Source organism: Ilyonectria robusta (genome assembly GCF_021365365.1).
Source record: "Ilyonectria robusta strain PMI_751 chromosome Unknown BGZ61scaffold_2, whole genome shotgun sequence".
Lineage (NCBI taxonomy): Eukaryota > Fungi > Ascomycota > Sordariomycetes > Hypocreales > Nectriaceae > Ilyonectria > Ilyonectria robusta.
The window spans coordinates 2,121,810-2,139,579 of NW_025764436.1; the positions used below are offsets into that span (position 1 = coordinate 2,121,810).

Below are 17,770 nucleotides of genomic sequence, written 5' to 3' on the forward strand. Positions count from 1 at the left end.
CGACCCATCTCCACCGCGTAGCTCCGCGCTTGATGCGTCGCCGAGCCGCTAGTTTTCAGGGTTGGCAGGGAATGTCCAGCACGTGTTCCTCACTGTGAGCAAAGACGCCGCTCTCGAGATGAGATTGCCGGATCGTGGGGGTCGATTGCTCGGCGTGCGTAGCTTGGCGGTGGATTCTGGGTGTCTTGGTATGGCATGTGGTCTTATTTAGTAGATTCGCTCGTGGGGATGCACGCGGTTTTGAGTGCGTCGGGGTATGCATGACTCGACTGTGCATGCAGCTGCGGACCAGGGATTATTTCGGTTACTCTTAAAGAAAATTGAGAAATTAAGGTCCTCATTAGCCCCAAGGTCAATCCTGACCTCTTCACCTCTTCCAAGTGACTCAATTTGACGTTCCACATCGCCGGGAAAATGTCATTCACCCTCAATTCAACACCGATACATGTCTCTATTCAATATTCAGATTCGTGAGAATTCACAAGTGACATTACTCTCGTGTTTCCCCCCAACCAATGGTAATTACTCATGAGCATAAAGCCGTAACATTCTCATGGCCATGTGACGTCCGGCTTTCTGCCTGGCAGCATCATCCTGAATGGCCAGCCCTGTAACTGATATATCGCGCTGACAATCTTCCGCAGCCATGCAGTAGCAGCGACTGGGATCCAGTACTGGCACTTCTCGCTCCTGAATATCTCTGCAGCAATGGTCCACGATTGCCTACCGCCCTCACTATCGCCGATGTGTAGTTGAGCATGAGCCATGGACAAATAAATGATGGCCGCGGTGAAAGAATACCTGGATTTGAATGTCGCAAGCTGGTCAATCTTCGCCAAAGCAAACTTCCACCGTTCCAAGGCCTCGGCGAATTCAAGTCGCTCATGGACTGTGCGCGCTGCAGCTATGAGCCTGCGCATGTGTAGTAACTGGTCGGTAATATCGTCAAGCCCAGGCGGCTCAACATCAACTAGCTCTTGGAGTATTGATTCTGCAATATCCTGCCTGCCTAGTCCGATGTTGGCCTCCACTGATGCCAATAATAGGCGTCTCACGGGACGGCCTTTCTTTTCCGCGTCGGATAAATTGCATAACTCTGGCTGAAGGATTTCCATGGCCTTCCCGTAGTCTTGTAGCTCAGAGTATATGTCTGCGAGTCTCCCAATGATAAGACGGCGTGTAGTAACTCGTATTGGTTCTGCTGGGCTCAGATACAAGTACTGTTCTAGGGAAGCCCGTGCCGTTTGAAAGTCCCCTATCGACTGAAAGAACTTTGCCGCCGTACTTTGGAGCCGACGCGTGACTTCGATTTCAAGAGTTGACAATGGGTGCTCCCCTCGCCAGCTAAGGATGCAAGAGGCGACGTCATCATCACAGCGCTGAATCTTGTTCTCAATCTGGGAGATGTGAAGCCTTCCAGTGAGCGCGTGATCGTTGCGAGTAATAGGATCCATAGATTTGCAGAAAAACTCTCGTATCTTGGTGTCTGACTTGGTGAGGTTTCCATCGAGGCGGCAAAGAATGCTCTGAAACAGTGCCACCGAAGCATGGAGGGAGTAGGGCATCGATTTGCGAAGAAGAGCTCTAGCCTTTTCAACGGCGAGGCGACGAACAGCGAATGCATCCCTTTCGGAGAAGTACAAGAAGGCCTCGATAACGTAAATTTTGAGAGAGGGTGGTATTTTCTTTCCTTCTGATGCTTTGTCCAGTAATGGCCAAATATACTTCTTCAATTGTGAGGACCTGTCAGTTAATTGTAAGCAGCAAGTTACACTTTGGTGGGAATATGCCATACCAGCTGATGTTGCCTTCAAAACAAGGAGGGCAGACAAAACATATCAATCTCAGTACCAGAATGGCCAAATGTTCCACTGTCTGGGGAAGTAAAGTGACGGAAAACAAAGTCATTGGCTCAGGTCGAAGAGACCAAGTGATTGTGCCGTCCTCGTGGAGATTTTGAATAATAGCTGGACATGCGGCAGCCTGGGCGAGACGACTATCGTCCGACAAGTGACTTATGAGCTCAGGAGGAAGACCAAACTCCTTTGCGTCCATGCTTTGGATTTCACCTTCGACATTCCAGCGCCTTTGGGGAAAACGTATATTTTTGAAGAGGATTGTGGGGACCTCTAAGCCACCGAGAGCGTGGAGCAGCAACATCAGCTGGTCTGAGTCTGGGAGGACATCACCGTACTCGAGAAATAGATTGTGATACGATAGTGTTAACGAAGAATCTTGAGGCTATTAGCGATAAGAACACAAGATAACAAAGCAGAATGAGAGAAGAACTACCATTAATTTGGCTTGAAATCAGGCGTTTCAGGTATTCGTTATATCCGTGACCCGCGGGGCATACGGTAGCCAGGTGAGAAAAAACCTCTTCATCGTCCATATTGACGTATCTCTCATACCTAGTCTAGTGAGAATTTGGTGGTGGAACTGCGAAGAGGACTTACGTTGATGAAGGGATGTCCAGAGGAAGGCAGAAGACTGATCCGATACCGTCCAGCTTACGAGCTATTTTAAGGTATTTCTTGCCGGCATAACGAAGCTCGGAATGTTTTTGTCCTTGAACGAACCGAGCAATGTGAGGTGGAACCAAGGCTTCCGGATCCAGGATTGATCTGAGAAATATGATAATACAAACCAGTCTCCGACGCAGTTCCGCGTGAACCACATCGTCAGATGCAGTCCAGAACCCGTTCGGATCATTCTTGAACCTCTCACAGACTTGATTCACTCTCGTCATGTCGATGGATTGGACAGAGAGGACCTTCATCGCGCGGTGATTATTTGGCGCGATGTGATACTGGACATCGCGGGCGAACGGTTTCGACTTGGCGAGTATCGATCGAATTGCTGCCAGATGCCGGTTCAGTTCAGGAGTAAGATCTTTGGCCTTGGCATCGTCAAAATCTTTCGCCAGGTGGCTGATGTTGCTGCACAGACACGTAGCCATGGAGTGAGAGTCGGCCGGATTTGGAAATTTGAGGATATGAGCTGGGAGTTTAGTCCTCCAGATTTCCTGGTGAGCGTAAAGCCATGAAGTGAGAGTTGGACGTTGAAGATTGATTGTGGCCGCCGATGGTCGGGGCCGTTGTGGATGCTTCAGCATTCTGCCTGAAATTGCAGGCAGCGCGCCAAGCCAACCCCCAAGACATCATCAATCACTTCCCTGTGAGGCCATAACTCGGGTCTTTTGCCAGTAAAGATCCTCGTATTAATTTTTCCTCCAAGGGTAGAATAAGTGTGTTGTATTTTCTTGGAGGAGGTGGAACTTAGTCGTCGAGATTGAGTTCGGGGTGGGCATATGTTTGGATGCTACTCCCTCTTCGGCCGCGAATAGTTGGGCACAGAGTTGAAATCATGTCTGCAAAGAAGTTTGGCTGGGATGGACATATGTTCACACACTTTATACTTCTGAAAATGACGAACTTGATAGGAATGCATCGGTCTCAACTTCACATGTTCGAAGAATAGATTATGTCCACGACCACCCCGCCCATCTTGGAGAGTGGGACTGGAATAGATCACACGCAACTCCTATCCATCACCGTATTTGGGTTGCAATCGTCATCACCGATACAATCACCTCTATGCCTTCTTACAGGCTCTAGTGACTGACCCTCTGGGGATTTTACTTACAATCCATTCGGGACGTGACGCCCTAGGCCAAGGCCGCCCAAGAAATCGTATCACACTGTTGTTCATATCGTCACGACATGGTATTCGTGGCCTTGTGAGTCTGCCTCAATAAAAATGCCATTTAATACCTAGTTACCACTAGGCTTGCAGCTGTAAGCAAAACAGCCTTCTTCAATCTCACCTTCTCCTTGCCACATTCCTTTCGCGGATCTGTTCACTTTCTCCTGCAGGAACTGAGTAAAGCTGCCACAAGACGTGTCTTCACCGTGGCTCATCTCCACCACGACCCATTCCAGCTTCTCAAATGCCTCCCAACTGCCATATTTCGAAGTTATCAGCTTCAGCGTTTGAGCCCTTTTCTCTTCTGATACCTCCGGACTTTTCAATACTTGCCTGTAGGCCTCGAGTGCCTTCTTGGTTTCTTGTGGTGGCAGGAACCAGATATCAAATATGTCCTCCGTTCCAAGCTGCAGAGCTTTCTCGTAGATTGGCCATTCACCCTCCTCGGACGGATCTAGGTCAAAATTTCCAGTTGGAGTCTCATGCAACTCAATGGGCGCATCTTCAGTATACACATCTGCCCAATCAATGTCGTCAACCCCATCGAGAGGAGGGTCGAGGTAGTACCCGTTCCATGTGCCACCGAATCCGTTACTAAGTTTGAGAAATTCCTTGTAGTCGCTTGGCAACTTGGCATTGAGCTTGTGCTCAAGGGTAGATATTTGGTCGTCTGTGGCTGGTGGAAGAATGAAAAGGGATTCGGGAACTTGCCCGCCAAATTCGAGAGCGTCTCTTTCAACATTTGCCACAGTGTTGCGCTCCAGCTCGATCAGAAGCTCTTTGATCGATTTAGTTTCAACTGGATGTGATTTTCGGCCATTCTTGAGACGCTCGGTGAATGTTTCGATGGCTTCTTTAGCGAGGGCGTTGACTTTGTTGGTGTCCACCGGGATGCTTCGAGACAACGCCCCCGATAAAAGAAGAGGCCAGATGCTTCGGCGCTCGGTGAGGTATTGAATCTGCTGATTTGCGGATAGCCTTTTCGAGATGTGGCCTAGAACCTCCTGGACCTTTTGGTGGTTTTCAATTCCTTCCAAAGACGAAGCATGTTCTGACGCGATTCGGATAGCGACGACCAAGGCATCTGCGAGTGTACTGCTGCGCTGCATCGCCCCACCGCCTGTGGTCGCATCTTCACCGTCGGCATGTTTCAACAACATCTCCAGCTTGGCAGCATCATTCTGAGAATCTAGGGCTGCATAGTTGACATTTGGTGGCATCTGCGGTTCGATCTTGTTCAGCGCTTCCTCGGTTCTCTCGTCCGAGGGAATTTCCTCTGGCCACTGGTTTGCTTCCGCAAAGGCAAGTCTCAGGTATCGGATCTGGCGCCGCTGCCAATCGGAGGTGTATTCTGAGAGGAGAATAGATATCATGGTTTTGGCCGTTTCGATGTGGCCCAGGATAGCGAACTCCTGGGCCAATGCGAAAAGTGAGCGATAAACATCTGGGAGTGATCGATCAGTTAGGATGGCGTCTGCGTCGAACTTTTTGAACGCCATCGCTATTGAGTCTGGTTCCGAACAGGAGGGTTCAATTTCAATTGTGAACGGTTATTTGACGACTGTCGGGGGCATTTTTTATATTTATTGTCGCGAGACGGCATTGCAATAAAGAAATAGGCAGCAGCTGCTACGTGTACTCCGCATGCTCACCTCGTCAGCGACGAAACCCGGGATCAAGCTCCTTCGCTTGAACCTTCTTGGGATATTCTCGTATATACCCCTGGATTCTCACCACTGCTGAAGGCGCAGCCATATAACCCGGCAACAGCAATCTCCTCCCGTCAATCCTTCCCCAATTCTGTTGCAATGAGTGAGCGCTGGGCGAAGCCATGCCGCCGGCAAGTCTGGTCCCCCACAATTCTATCTGTATGATCGCATGCCCTTCCACTTATCTATTGATTGGTAGGTCATGGAATACGCCAGAAATTGTACTCCATCCATCTAACTCGTTGGAGTGTCAATATTTGGGGAATTAATTGTTTCTTCTGGTCGCTTGTCATCACCAGAGCACATCTTCCCGAGGTAGGTATTATGTACAGGGATAAGCAAGGACCCTGCCGGGGATAATGCCCATCAAAATTTCGGGACTAGGTATTTTACACCATTATTGAAGTTCGCACGAAAGTTGTCCTTGGGCTCGTCACATGTCTGTGAGATTTGAGATTTGGGGTAGCTCATCATTCGTCGTCATAGTGCAGTCATCCTGATGAGGGTATGCACCATAGAGTGTTGCTAACCAAATTTGTCCACACTATTTGCCTGACTGTCAGCTCGCTTGGTTCAATGATGATTAATCAGACGCGCGATGAGACCAAGATTCCACATCAATGACATTATAAAGGCGTAGATGAGCAATCAAGCACCGTAATCGCGCAACCCTGGAATCTTTTCTGTATCAGTACACTTACAATTAAACATAATGTAAAATGATAAAATGTGAGAACAGGAATATAAATTCTAAACCTGTCGCACTTAGACGACTGTGGTAGATGTTCATTACTTTCATCCTTCTTCCACAACATCAAGCACGACTGCCTCTCAAGCGCCATCACGTCACTTATTCCAAGTTAAAACGAAAATGGGTTCTCACACCATGCGTGTCTCGTATGCGAAGACTAGTGGTCCGAAAATCTTCTACCGGCACGCTGCCCCAACTGGTACCGCTAAAGGAACGATCCTTCTCCTCCACGGATTCCCGTCCTCCTCTCACCAATTCCGCAATTTGATACCTCTACTAGCCAATCAGGGCTACAGAGTCATTGCACCAGACCTGCCGGGATATGGGTTCACTGTCGTCCCAGACGGCTATGTTTACAACTTCGTTAACCTCGCCACGGCGATCGATGACTTTGTACACACTCTAGAGCTGGAGAAGTTCGCCATCTATATCTTTGACTACGGTGCACCAACTGGCTTGCGCCTGGCTCTGAAGCACCCTGACAAGGTTGCTGCTATTGTTAGTCAGAACGGGAACGCCTACGTCGAAGGGTTTGGAGAGGAGTTCTGGGCCCCAATCAGGAAGTACTGGGACTCGGGATCTACAGAGGATCGCGATGCACTCAGGCCTGCTTTGGAGTTAGATTTGGTCAAATGGCAGTACACCAATGGAGCTCAACATCCAGATCGGATCGAGCCTGAGAGCTACCATCTTGACCATGCCCTCATGCAAAGGAAGGGAAACAAAGATGTGCAGCTGGACCTGCTTTACGACTACCGCAACAACATCGGCTTGTACCCCTCATTCCAGGAATACTTCCGCAAATCTAAGGTTCCCGTCCTGGCGATATGGGGAAAGCATGATGCGATTTTTGTGTCACCAGGAGCAGAGGCATTCAAGAAAGACGTGGAGAATTTTGAGTTGCAGTGGCTAGACGCAGGTCATTTCGCTATTGAGACGAATGAGGAAACAGTTGCCACGTCTATGGGGAAATTCTTCGAGAAGTTTAGGGTGTTCGGGTGATCAGGCCAGTGACTAGTCATCAAAGGAGACAAATGATGGGTGCGTTAAAATGTCAAAGGTAGTCACCAGCTAGAATTGGTGGGGATTTACCCTCTCTATAATAAGATTGTTTTTTGTGCCCATTGATATTTCAATACGCATCATTTTTCTTGTCGCTAGAGATAAAAGCATAATCGCAGTACTGCTGGAGGTAACTAGGTGGAACTCGGGTTCTTGAAAAATAATATTGGATCCAATCATAGTCTTTGATCTACAATCAAATGTGAAGCAATTAACTATGCAAGTGATACTACACAAAATGTCCAACAATAGACGAGCAAATCTGGCAGTAGGTCTCAAAGACCTTATGGCTGCAGTCAGCCAGAGGGGGATACTATCTTTCTTGCTCCAGATATTAGTAAACTTTGCACCGAAATGTTTAGATCCAGCCGAAGCCGGCTCGACCCTGACTGTGTGCAGCCAGCTAAAAACCCATTTCCTTCGAACTGCACGCTACATCAGACCAAGATTAGCTCCCTAACCGAATGGCGCCTCCTCTCCATATAGGCCCATTCTCGCTTGGGGTGGTCTTACCCTAAATCCTCTCATTCCATGGTGCCAGATATTGCATTCCCATGCCACGGCCGTGAATCATGCCCGGTCCCTGGGAGGGTAGGTTCTGGATATAATTCACAGTATATAAATAAGTGGATTACTCTATATATTAATATAGGTATGAATAACTTGTATGCAAAATGAGTCATTGTGACTAGATACCGGGTTAGGAGGAGTACTTGCACTAGATGACTGCGGATTTAGGCAGTCCGGCTCAAGGAATGGCACAAGCGGAGCCGTCGCTGAATACGAAAATTGATTTGAAGTTTTAACTATGTTGCGCCCTGTGGTAGGCGCGCTCGGAGTCTTCCAAGCGGCCGACACACGGCCGAAACGCGGACTAAATACGGCGGTGGACAATTGCTATTGAGTTTTGTACCACCACAGCAACAGGACTCCACTATCACAGCACTAGCGGATTGTCCTCAAGCGCTTCGTACTCGCTTTCTCGTACTCGGAAGTCTAAATCTTAGTGACACGATCCAATGTCTCATTAACCAGGATTAGGCACGACCGTGCTCGCCCAATGATTAGGCGCTGGTCCATGTCCACCATGTCTGTACCGCGGTGACTTGGTAAATCTACGTCTCATATGTTGTATAGTGTGGGATGGAAGCGAAAGCATTGCGCTTCTCAGAGCTCTGAATTTGACATCATTGAGCGAGACGGACGCTTCCGCCTCTATGGAGACGAAGATTATAATCTGTAAAATTTCTAGAAAATCAACTATTTGGCACGTGAAATGCACTTGAACAACAGGCAAGTCATTTAAGCTGCTTTAGGAAACTTCGAAGACAAATTAATGTCCATTGATTATAAACCGCGGACTCGGCATGGCCTAACCATGCCCCGACGACAACGCATTTAAACAAAGGGTCACCATGATCAATCTGGAGTTGTCACCCACGATCCAAACGACAAGTTCTTCTCTATCGACTGACTCTAACTTGAGGCACAGCCCCATCAGCATCCCCAACCAACTTATCAAACACCACAAACCCAATATGAAGGTGGCAATTCTTGGCGCGACCGGAGAGACCGGCACCTCTATTCTCAACGGTCTTCTCGAATCAGTAGACCCTCGATATGTGCGACCTTCTTCCTCCATATGCTGCACTTGACATGCTAAATACCCATACCTTTGCGGCTAGGAAATCACCGCACTCGTCAGACCCTCCTCTCTCCAGAAACCAGAGGTTCTTGCCTTGGAGAAACGGGGTGTCAAAGTCGCAGCCGCTGACATCTATGGTCCCGAAGAGGAGCTCACAAAGCTACTCAGGGGCATGGAAGTTGTCATCGCAGCAACGCACCCCAGCTTTTGGCCCAGATTCCACTCATCAATAGTTGCAAAGCTGCGGTATCAAGCGTTTCGTACCCTGCAGCTTTGCCACCATTGCGCCTCCCAAAGGCATCCTCCGCCTGAGAGACATGGTACGTTGATTCAATTTATCCCGCCCAGAATTGGCGAGGCCAACGTGACGAAACCCCATATAGAAAGAAGATGTCATCAACCATATCAAGAGGACTTATGTCCCGTACACCATCATTGACGTTGGCTGGTGGTTCCAACTCACCCTGCCTGCCCTCCCCTCCGGCCGCCTCGACTACGCTCTCGTGGGGGCGCCAGATGCCATTGCCGGAGACGGAAGCGTGCCGTCTGCCTTGACGGACTTACGGGACGTCGGAAGATACGTTGCTCGCATCATTGCTGACCCCCGCACACTGAACCAAATGGTCTTCGCGTACAACGAGCTGCTCACGCAAACCCAGGTGTATGACTTGCTCGAAAGGGTCAGCGGCGAAACCATCCAGCGCAACTACGTACGTATATCCGACCTGTCAGCCTAAATCTACGAAATGCCGGGACCTTGAAACTGACGAGCGCAATATTAGGTCCCAGTTGAGGACATCCTGGCCGGGGCAGCTGAAGCAGCGGCCTCAGATGTTACACCGGATTCTCCAGCCTTCTACAAGCTGGCCCAGTTCCAATATTGGCACACCTGGGGGATTCGAGGAGACAACACTCCCGAGTATGCCCGTTACCTGGGATATCTTAACGCCAAAGAGCTCTATCCAGACTTGGAAGGGAAGACTCTGGAAGCCTACTGCCAGGAGTTATTGAACGGGGATGGTAAGGGTGTCTATCAGCAAATGAAAGTGGCGCTGGCAAAGTCTGTGAAAGAAGGAAAGGCTTAGAACCTGAGAAGGTCAAGAGGAATGCTCATTAATGCGCTCGACTCGGATATAACATCAACTATTCACTTCTTGGTTTTGGTTAGACATTTGAATACATTCAGGTTACCTACACAGTTTTCTCAATGCTCCACTTCTCTATCACTGTTACTTACCGATTACCGTCCTCTATACCGAGGTCCCCTCACAATACCACAGCCGTGTCCCCAATTCCTTAGCCAGTGTGGCCTCAACCGAGCGAACCTCCTTTCTTTTACCACTAGTCTGCTATCGACGTTGTTGTCAGCCTCGGACCCTCGGTCGGTCATGCTTAGGTGACGTGACAATTTCAAGGCACAAGTCTGGCCATTGGGGGATGGAATCGACTGATTTTTAGTGTACAGGAGGAGGGAGGTGGTTGTTGTTAGTTGTTTTTAGTAAGACTGAAGGGACCATAGTTCAACGAGGGACGCTACCTGGCACGCATGAGCCTCAAAACGAAACTATCAAGTGACGTCTTGGATTTATGCACATCGGGTATTTTCGGATCTAACAAAAGCCACACTGCGGGCAAATGGGTCAAGTCTCTTTGGGGGCATGGTTCACCACCGGGTTCTGTTCACCCAGCCCAACCATATGTAGAACCCCACTACTTCAATGTAAACGTTGAAAATACAAGAACATTACAATTTGAGTATCTCAATTGCTGTCTATTGACCACGTTCCGGATTGTCCTAGAGATAGCTCCTCATCAATGCTGCCCTCTACATTTTCAACACGAACCTCAAGTATCCTCCGTGACCAAGCCTCAACAGTGCGTTGAATTGACTCTCGGTTGCACAACGCAATCATCCAAGCTAGGTTGACCCGGCCAGGTTTAGGCATTCTCACCCAAGATTAAAATTCCCTATCACTGTGAGGGAGTGACCGATGGGGTAATCGCTCATCCGCTCGTCCGCATTGTAGAAATTTAGAGTCTGCCTAATGCTTACGACTTGTCTCCATTCGTTTAGAGTGGGTGAAGAATAACGGGGCATCATCGTCCAGTGTCTTTCCGGCATTGAACAACAAGTACCAGCCACCTCCATTCCATGGCCGTGCGCTCCCCAAAAGTGGCTGAGCGATGTTACGCATCGTCTTTCTTCATCCTGGAGCCCTGGAGACAGTACCGAGAACTCTCCAAGTGCATCAGCAATCTTTGTCAGTGTCTTAACCTCTACAGCGAATACTCCGGCTGCCGCCTGAAGTCCGACAATCAGGTGACTTACCTGCACGCAGCCAAAGTTCTTGGACTCGACTTTGTGCCTAGTCCGAGGCGTTCTTCCATTCTTCGTGTCCAGCCTCGACACCAAGCGCCGTAGGCTGCTGGCCCTGGAGGTCCAACATGCCTCCTCCGCGAAAACCACATCGAAAATCCCGGCATGGATGCATTCAATGCAAACGGCGGCACGTCAAGGTATATTTATAATTCCTGAGACCCCTGAGGTAGCTACGAAGTCCACTCTAGTGTGACGAAGAAAAACCATGCAGAAGATGTCTGGATCGGGAAGAGGAGTGCAGCTTGAAGCCGGATGTCGCTGCGGGAGATATTACCAGACTCGACAAGCGATTATCCGTACCAACCGTGTCCAACCGAATCTCATCGCATCAAAGGAGGCTAAATGAACTTTTTATGATGCACCACTACGCAACCGAGACTTGTGACACGCTAGTCGATTCCCTAGAGTCGGTCGAGGTGTTCAAGAGAGTCGTTCCCAGAGAAGCCATGAAGTTTGGGTTCCCCATGGATGGGCTGCTTGCCCTGGCATCGCTTCACCTGGCATTCCTTGATCAATCCATGAAAGAACATTACACCGAGGTTGCCATCCAGTACCAGAACTCAGGACTCAATGCCTTCAAGGAGGCTCTGGATTCTATTTCGGAAGAAAGCGCGACGGCTGTATTCGCATTCTCGATTGTCACCACCATCCTAGCTTTCGCGATCTCGTCAGGACACCAAGTATCCAACGTCTCCGACACCTTTGTCTCCATCTGTCAACTGCTTAGAGGAGTGAGAACGATAGTCTTCGCCTCGGAAATTTCGATAAGAACCGGCCCCCTTGGGGCGTTGGTGGATCCGACCAGCAATTCAAGCGTTTCAAACTCTCCGAGTCCACCTAGCCTCAAAAGAGACGGCATTCAGGCAGCCATGGCTGAATTCCGTGAGCAAACAGGCGCCGTCGGAAAATATTCCACCCCGAAATCACATCAAGCCTACCTGTCAGGCATTAAAAGTCTTGAAACGAGCTTTGACATGGTTGCCCAAGGTCCAAAGGTGGCTGTAGTAGCTGGCTGGCCAGTAGAAGTAACGGACGAGCTTGTTGAACTCTTCAAACAAGGAGATCCAATAGCCATTCTTATCTGCATACATTATGGTGCTCTAGCCCTTGAGGTTCATGACAGATGGTGGGGTAAAAACTTTGGAATTGATCTTATCGATGAACTGTCACAGTCTCTGCATTCCATCGACCCCGAGTGGGCTTCTCACACCGAATGGGCGAGAACATTGTCTGCATCCGTTGCGAACAATGTTACGTGTTCTTTGTAAAATCTAGTAGCTTTTTATATATAGAAATAGACTAAGGCGAAAAGGAGTACATATGAAATTTCATCTAAACGACTGGGTTGGGAACAAAAACAAAAACAAGTACATCCGCTTCATCCCTCTCCCTCCTGCTCCCCTCCCCCTTCGATCTGGCCAGGCTCAAGCAATTAAAGTCAACTTTTGGACTGTGAGTAGGATTGCCGATCTCCGGGGTCCCTCTTCCAGACTCGGCTATGCTCAGGCCATTGAGTAGACCGAAGTCAGCCGTCGGACTGCCATGCCCCCGGTTCCTTTCAGAAGCGCATATACCTCGCTCGGGTGATACCACGCAAACACAACCATTGTCGCAAACATCAAAACGCTGTCGAAAAGGTACAGGAAGATTTCATGCGAAATCAGGTATCCATCGTTTCCCTGCGCGTATTCAATTAGTCGAAACACCGACCGAACCATAATGAGCAGTGATGCGCCGTAAAGAACCATGAGATGCGACTGCCATGGGAGGTTCTGTGCCAATACTTTGGTCGTTGGGTTCTGCCGCATTCGCTTGTGGAAGATGCTAGCTGTAACAGCAAACAGCGAGAAGACGACGACCTGTACCACCAAGCCCCAGGTCACAATACGCTCTCCTCTCGACATTGATCCTTCTGAGTTGCTGGCCATGATACCCGCACCTGTATGTAATTTAGCTCCTCGTTCGGGCAAAAAGAGCTGCCATGACCTTACCAGCTCCTTGCATGACGAAGGACAACACATCGCCACAGACAAAGATCTTTGTCAGCTGTCCTTCTAATAATCGAATGTGGCTCGCCGTCGGTGAGAAGGATAATTCGTCCGAGTATCATGTAGATGCTGGCGGCAAAGAGGGCAGGCGACACGAGGAGTAACACGGATTGAATAAGGTAAGGGCCGAGTGCCCAGTCGGGGCTCTGTCTGCTCGATATTGCTCTCTGTATGTAGTCAGAATGGAAGTCGGAAGCCGCCGGCTGGAGGGACTTACCCCAATATAACCGATCCATTGAACTGCCGAGAAACACTTGGTTAGCCAAAGCATCTAACACAACATCGTTGTCTCTTACAGCAGCCGCCGATAATAAAGGCGGTGAAGAACCAAGTCTTCGTGCGGATCATCTGATACGCGTGTATACCCGTTATGGCCAAGAAGAAGATGATGAAGGTGACCGCTGCCCCCGTCGACGGGTCATAGTGGTAGAGCTTGAATTCCTCCTCCGGAGTTGACATGATGGCAGAGGGGAGAGAAAGACTTGATAGCCGTGTACTTTTGCAAAGGAACTCAACCGAGGTGCTGAGAGAATGAATGCGGTGTTGAAGATGAATGGCAATTACTTAGGCGGACGCGCAGATAATAAATACCACCACCTCTTTTCTCAAATCCATTCTAAAATCGCATCTCCATCGCATCGCCATCGCATCGCCATCGGGTTCTCGCGTTCGTTTACAGCATCATTAAAACCAGGCTAGAGGCCGGGCTACAGGCTATCAGTGGAGACACTCCGCCACGTACGCAATCCGAACCCTGGTTAGGCGCTTGCTTACTCCATATAGCCCTCGTTCGCATCTCGTTTACCCTCGTTTACGGCTTTCCCGGATATACGCCACATCGAACTATGATTGGTAAAACAACACCAACCATCTCCATGCACATTGGCACCGGGAACCCTCCTACAGTTGCACAGCCCCTGCGGCTCCCTGTTTGGAGGCTCGCTGCATTCTCATGTAGACCCCGGCTTCCGAGAGCACACTGGTAGCTACCGGGCGGCAATCGTTTTATCTGCCATCGATGCCATGCTGGCGTAACGGTTGGTCGTGAACTGTCAATGCGGCTTGGAGCCAACTTTATTCTTCGCTGCCCCGTAGCATTCGTGTGAGCCATTTGAGTCCATCCACTTACGCTTATTAGAGTCTGCAGTCATCTTGGGATGACGAATACGTGGATCCGAGGGCGACATCCATGTTACGGTAACGGCGATATTTGCACCAAGTAACCACCTTGCATTTAGCTCTGGCGCGGCCTCAACCTTCCCTTATGTTGCTTCCTCTGTTCTTCCTCCATTTGAAGTCCGCAATGGGTTATCTCCCTGCTGTCCGTCAACTTGCTCGATTGGTACCATTTCTTAGTAGCGTACATGCAACTGTCTACCGAAGGCATGAAGCAAGCTGATAAGAAGAATAAGAAATTCGACTCGCAAGACCAGAACGACGCCAAAAACGATAATCTAGACCCTCCAGAGTCAGATCGCCACTTTGGAGATCCTGAGAAAAGTCGGGAGCCGGGCCCGACGTGAACTTAGCCCAAAGACCGTCCATTTTATTTTGCAGAGCCGTTCCTGAGGTAGGCCTTGAGGGCACTGCAGGGCGGTGCCTCCGAACCGACTAACCAAGTAACCAAGTTTTATTGATGGCTAAGGGGCTAATGGGTTAAGCCAGTGGTAATCCCAGAGGGGTTATATTTATAGTTGGCACCTTCCGAAAGGATCACTCGTAGGGTGGTGATTACTGGTAGAGCAGACCACCTTGCGCGAATGAGCTGTAGCCCTGGATCACTAGGTACTATCTTGACTGATGCATCTTCTCAAACACTACTCGAGTGTGTTCCCAGACCTTGTCAGATAGTCCTTCATCCTTCAGCTTATTCATGACTTTTGTATTTCTATCAAGTTGATTTCCCTAGCCGACTAAATACACCTGCCCGTCATCGAAGTGCCACTGGTTGTTGCCTAGAGGTGTCACTCTCCACACTCTTGAATTGGCATGATCCATGACTTGACCACTCGGATGGCTGCGGCAAAAAAAGACTTAATGAAAAAGCCTGGCTCGCCGTCCCCTCCAGTCTTGACTATACCCAGCCGAGTGTGGAAGAGCGCTATGGGCACTTTCCGGAGCCTCAACTAGACGGCTAAAGGAGAGAGTGGTCATAGTGATGGCATGCTTGGTGGAAGCACTTAATATGAACTCTTGATTGAGAGATTGAGAGAGCGATCGGGCGGATTAATGGACGTTTTGGCACCTCTACCAAGAACTGATACTATGCGAGCGAGCGGCCAGGGCGGATCGGTTTCGGCGCTAGCAAGGGTGCACGACCGTAGATTTTCGAAGAATCGTAAATAGGAGTACAAGTCGATGGCTATCTTGCGACCGAAACCTTTCGTTGTTTCTACTTGTTGTCACGCTAGTTGTGGTTTGATGAGATTTCTCAGCTAGCTAGAGGCGCGTGAAAAGCTCTTACCCTCTTGCCCTCAGAAGTAGAAGAGGCCCGTAGTGAGAAACGAGATATTGGCTTTTTCTCTCGCGCCCTAATCCGTTTGCACACTGTCCACTTACGCAGCAGCGATACGTCGGTCTCTCAAACTGCATCCAGGGCGCCACCTTAGCTTTCATATTTTGCACAATTCAACGCAGAAAGAAAGAAAGAGGAAATCGGCCACATTTGCTCAAGACACATACAAGACTAGGCCCGATTCAGTTTATGCGACCCAGCTTCCCGAAGATTTGCTGAATAGAGGTCAGTATAGTAATGTGGCAGTAATTATTTGCGAAATAGATCTGAGGGTTAGAGGTGGGAATAATACGGTGATGTTGACGGGAGATATGAATAACGTTGCGACACATATGCGGCATGTTGTAATCCATGTTAATTTGCATGATTTCGTTCAAAGGATGATTGACGCTTTACTGATATTGGTTGCAGGGTAAGTATTGCTATTTCTTTAACAAAACATATCTGTTAGTTTAACTTTATAAACCATCCGAACTGGAAATAGGCCGGAATTTGATCCATTGTGCCGACTGATGTGAAAAGGGAGTAAGCCCACTACAGGGGAAGTAGCTGGCTACTTATGTAGGGTAGTGAGTATGTTATATGGTGGTAACCACTTGGCTTCCATTAAAGCAGCCGCAACAGGCTAATCAAGGGTACAGCTATCTTTCCAACTCCGCTGTGATGCCCTTCGGGGCTATTTACTCTGGAATGACTTCTGCTCCTCTTGAAATATGTCTCGGCATCACAACTCCAATCCACACTGGCAGACTTAGGAATCGGCTGCCCCCCTCTACAGGTCTGACTGAGTGTGCTTTGACAACCAATGGTCTTCCGACCACCCCTCCTTCATACTTACTCGCTTGACAAGTTTATGGCCTGTAAACAACTACAAGTCGCTAGCTAAAAATGATTGCATTTTGACGAGGAGACGTGAACCTTTACCAGGATCGGGACCTTCTCGATCTTAGCAGTAAGGCTTTCCGAGTTCCCGGCGGTGCCTCTGAACTGGGTCTTGAAATAATTTAAGCCCTGGCCAAACATACTACTACTTGTATATGCCTAACTTATCAGCCTATTTAAAAGGAGAGACAGCTACTTACAAACTACACGAGTTTGTCTTGTCCATTCTGAGCGTTACGGTTGCTATCCAAAACTCCAAATCCTCTGAACTATGCTGTAATATGCTACCAAACGATGCTGGAATTATGATGATGCGTAAAAGACTGACTGAGGAGAGATATGAAATCCAGGTTGGAAGTAAGTGTTTCCAAATGTTGAAAATTAGAGTCCGTACCAATACGATATCTGATTTCCTCGGGTCTTGCATGTAGTATTGCCGCCATTGAGCAACTTGATTTGATGAAATTGGGGTTAAATTTATGAGATCTGCAATTTTTGTTCATGTATATTGGATTTACTCCGAGCAATTGATGTCATAGGGGACAAGAAATGCCAGGCGGTCAAATAAAGTTGCGGATATAGCAATTAGGAACGATCAAACCAAGTCATCGACTTGTCCTTTCATGGGATATCCGGAAATTGAAGGCCTCAACAGGGGCCAGAAGATGATCCAGGGTGGACGACAGTTGAGAGTAGAAGAGCAGGGTGTTCGCGATGAAATCTGGGTCGCGGGGGCCGCTGTATACTCTCTAATAGAGACCCTCGATGAGGGAACCTAATGTTTGAATTTACTGCATTTTCGTTGTGCACTTCACAGTTGCCAAGGCCCAAGTCTGGGTTTCAAGCTGCTATTTTCCCCTTTCTGCCGGAATCCTGTCTCGTTGACTGCAGACAGCAGGGTTGAACTCAGAAAGGTTGAATTGAAGCTTCAGGCAGAGACCAATGTGCAACAACCTTATTGTCCACCTACTGTTTCTTCTGGTGCTGGGTGTAGCACTTACTGTTTATCTCTACTGTTTGAGAATACTGCATGGCTTTGATCTATCTGATATTGAATAAAGCTAAAGAGAAAA

General features: G+C 48.7%; 7 protein-coding genes across 7 annotated transcripts; 3 read left to right on the forward strand and 4 right to left on the reverse strand.

Annotated features, from left to right (window-relative positions):
* Positions 1-551: 551 nt before the first annotated feature.
* Positions 552-2,959, reverse strand: BGZ61DRAFT_340352 (uncharacterized protein; the record flags this gene model as incomplete). Its single annotated transcript, XM_046239301.1, has 4 exons — positions 552-1,743; positions 1,796-2,234; positions 2,293-2,411; positions 2,457-2,959. 4 exons carry the CDS (start codon positions 2,957-2,959, stop codon positions 552-554), a joined length of 2,253 nt encoding a protein of 750 aa, XP_046110860.1.
* An 814-nt stretch (positions 2,960-3,773) lies between these two features.
* BGZ61DRAFT_341320 (uncharacterized protein) lies at positions 3,774-5,204 on the reverse strand (the record flags this gene model as incomplete). The annotated part of the gene is made up of 1 exon (XM_046239393.1): positions 3,774-5,204. One exon carries the CDS (start codon positions 5,202-5,204, stop codon positions 3,774-3,776), a length of 1,431 nt encoding a protein of 476 aa, XP_046110861.1.
* A 1,096-nt stretch (positions 5,205-6,300) lies between these two features.
* BGZ61DRAFT_472437 (putative hydrolase) lies at positions 6,301-7,167 on the forward strand (the record flags this gene model as incomplete). The annotated part of the gene is made up of 1 exon (XM_046248338.1): positions 6,301-7,167. One exon carries the CDS (start codon positions 6,301-6,303, stop codon positions 7,165-7,167), a length of 867 nt encoding a protein of 288 aa, XP_046110862.1.
* Positions 7,168-8,765: 1,598 nt separating this feature from the next.
* On the forward strand, positions 8,766-10,756 carry BGZ61DRAFT_489864 (uncharacterized protein; the record flags this gene model as incomplete). The annotated part of the gene is made up of 6 exons (XM_046250264.1): positions 8,766-8,834; positions 8,913-9,053; positions 9,106-9,192; positions 9,256-9,582; positions 9,655-9,932; positions 10,672-10,756. 6 exons carry the CDS (start codon positions 8,766-8,768, stop codon positions 10,754-10,756), a joined length of 987 nt encoding a protein of 328 aa, XP_046110863.1.
* Positions 10,757-11,115: 359 nt separating this feature from the next.
* Positions 11,116-11,531, reverse strand: BGZ61DRAFT_441532 (uncharacterized protein). The gene has a single exon (XM_046244593.1). It carries the CDS (start codon positions 11,354-11,356, stop codon positions 11,198-11,200), a length of 159 nt encoding a protein of 52 aa, XP_046110864.1. The 5' UTR covers positions 11,357-11,531; the 3' UTR covers positions 11,116-11,197.
* A 167-nt stretch (positions 11,532-11,698) lies between these two features.
* On the forward strand, positions 11,699-12,520 carry BGZ61DRAFT_472439 (uncharacterized protein; the record flags this gene model as incomplete). Its single annotated transcript, XM_046248339.1, has 1 exon — positions 11,699-12,520. One exon carries the CDS (start codon positions 11,699-11,701, stop codon positions 12,518-12,520), a length of 822 nt encoding a protein of 273 aa, XP_046110865.1.
* A 9-nt stretch (positions 12,521-12,529) lies between these two features.
* BGZ61DRAFT_553779 (putative RTM1-like protein) lies at positions 12,530-13,759 on the reverse strand (the record flags this gene model as incomplete). Its single annotated transcript, XM_046255555.1, has 4 exons — positions 12,530-13,191; positions 13,284-13,467; positions 13,518-13,540; positions 13,597-13,759. 4 exons carry the CDS (start codon positions 13,757-13,759, stop codon positions 12,755-12,757), a joined length of 807 nt encoding a protein of 268 aa, XP_046110866.1. The 3' UTR covers positions 12,530-12,754.
* Positions 13,760-17,770: the final 4,011 nt, after the last annotated feature.